This window comes from Acyrthosiphon pisum, chromosome A1 (genome assembly GCF_005508785.2).
Source record: "Acyrthosiphon pisum isolate AL4f chromosome A1, pea_aphid_22Mar2018_4r6ur, whole genome shotgun sequence".
NCBI classification, from domain to species: domain Eukaryota; kingdom Metazoa; phylum Arthropoda; class Insecta; order Hemiptera; family Aphididae; genus Acyrthosiphon; species Acyrthosiphon pisum.
The window spans coordinates 24737309-24739267 of record NC_042494.1 but is presented as its reverse complement, the minus strand read 5'-3'; the positions used below and the strand labels follow the sequence as shown (position 1 = coordinate 24739267).

The following is a 1959-nucleotide window of genomic DNA, read 5'->3' as shown; positions in this document are numbered from 1 at the left end:
CGATAATGTTATTTTTAAAACCCCTTACAAACTACTTACAAACTTTAGTCCGTCAGTTCTAAACTAGAAAATACATTTTAAAGGTAGGTACTAAATATTTTATTTATTCTTGATATTATTTATTTTTTTGCATATTTATTTGTATATAATTGATAGATTATAATATTTATTTAATTTAAGCTTAATAATTTAAAAGGTTTTAACTTTTTTTTGTAATTTAAAATTTGTTAATCTTAGAGACTTATAACTTTCTCTTATTATGCTTGAATCATTATTTAAAAAGCGTATTCCAAAAAGTAAATAGCTAACATATGAAAAAAATTATTAAACTTAATTGAATAAATATTATAAATTATCAACTATATATAAATATATATGCAAAAAAATAAATAATATCAAGAATAAATAAAATATTGAATACCTTTAAAATGTATTTTTTAGTTTAGAGCTGACGGACAAAAGTTTGTAAGTAGTTTGTAAAGGGTTTTAAAAATAACATTTTCGTTTAGAAAACAAAAAATAAAAATAAAAAATTGAAATATAATCTAAAATGATTAAAAAAAATATGTTATAGCTAGGTATTAACTTTTTGAAATACGTTTTTTAAATAATAATACAAGCATAATAAAAGAAAGTTAGAAGTCCCTAAGAATAACAAATTTTAAATTACCAAGTTAAAAAAGTTAAAACCTTTATTTTTCATTTAAATAATATTTAGGTAAACAGGGAACTTCCAAAGTGGAGGGCTATAAGCATGTTCCCAGTCCCCCGACATTGTAAGTTGAATAACTTTGGAAGGAGTTGAGCACACACGACGGGTTTAAATGCACAAACCAGCACAAACAAAGCACAAACGAATGGAGTTATTTTTGTTTCAAAATTCCAAATTGGGAAGGGGGTGGGGGGCGGGGACATGGAGCTCAAAATTGATAATTGTAAAATACGACGCACTTCAATATTATAGTATTATATTGTACTGGTGCTTACACATTTTCATTTTACGTACTTAAATGTGGCGAGACCCCAATTCTCCATAGAATTTGTAGACAAATCGGGTATGGCCGCCATGTCTTGTTTTTGCAGCGGAAATTTTTCATGGAAATAATCCTCATGGTATTTCAAGACCTTCGGTCCCAAGTTAATGGCAAATTCTGTTTGATTGACTAATTCCTTCCTGCATATAATACGGTACTTCACTTGGTCATCTTCACTATTTGCTTCATTGAATACGAAGTCTGCAACCGTGTATGCTACTAAATGAGTAGACATCGGTGGAGATTCTTCGAATTCGTCGACAACATACTCTGAATTCGAAGGGCTATAACATGGAATTACATTTTCTATATTATAATATCGTACTAAATTATTCAATTAAATATTATAATATTACTTTTACGATGAACAGTTTATTCTTTCACTTTATTATCCTGTATCAATTAGACTTACCAGTTTATTTGATTCATAAATTTCATATTACTTATCGAAGTCAATCCTTTTTTATGACCCAACCTTATCTTGAAGGTTGCTTTATACTCAGGCTCGTCAAAACAGGGAAAAGCTTTTCGTGTGCCCAATGCCTCGAATTGTGTTACAGCGAACCATCTGCGACAAAATATTACGTTTTTACACTATTAGAGTGTTATAAACCCATTTCAGTTAGAAGAAGAAAATCGTAATGTAATAATTTTTTATAATATCTATTTTGTATATATGGATCTATGTAAGTATGTGTCCATCTATATTATTATTATATATGTCGTAGGCTATATGGAAAATTATTTTTTTTTTGCAAAAAGACTAAGCTCTTTGCAATGCTGTAGCCCTTTTTGCGAAGTACTTATTATTTTTCCAAAGAGCCTGCTGTTTTTCCAGCTCATTGCATACAGACTAACAGCAGTTAGGCCTTTTAGAACTACAATCATTTTTATGGTAATAACCCATTTTAACTTATTTATTCTA

At 28.4% G+C, this 1959-nt stretch overlaps 1 protein-coding gene across 4 annotated transcripts in view; it reads right to left on the bottom strand.

Moving 5' to 3' along the window:
* The window catches only part of LOC100165428 (aminopeptidase N), an 81689-nt gene that overhangs the window by 69975 nt on the left and 9755 nt on the right, over positions 1 to 1959 (bottom strand). For all 4 annotated transcript variants that reach the window (XM_029486834.1, XM_029486833.1, XM_029486835.1 and 1 more), the window contains exons 4-5: positions 1447 to 1602; positions 1007 to 1318 (exon numbers count right to left, since the gene is read on the bottom strand). In XM_029486834.1, the coding sequence (XP_029342694.1) occupies positions 1007 to 1318; positions 1447 to 1602 (468 nt within the window). The remainder of the gene's footprint in view (positions 1 to 1006; positions 1319 to 1446; positions 1603 to 1959) is intronic.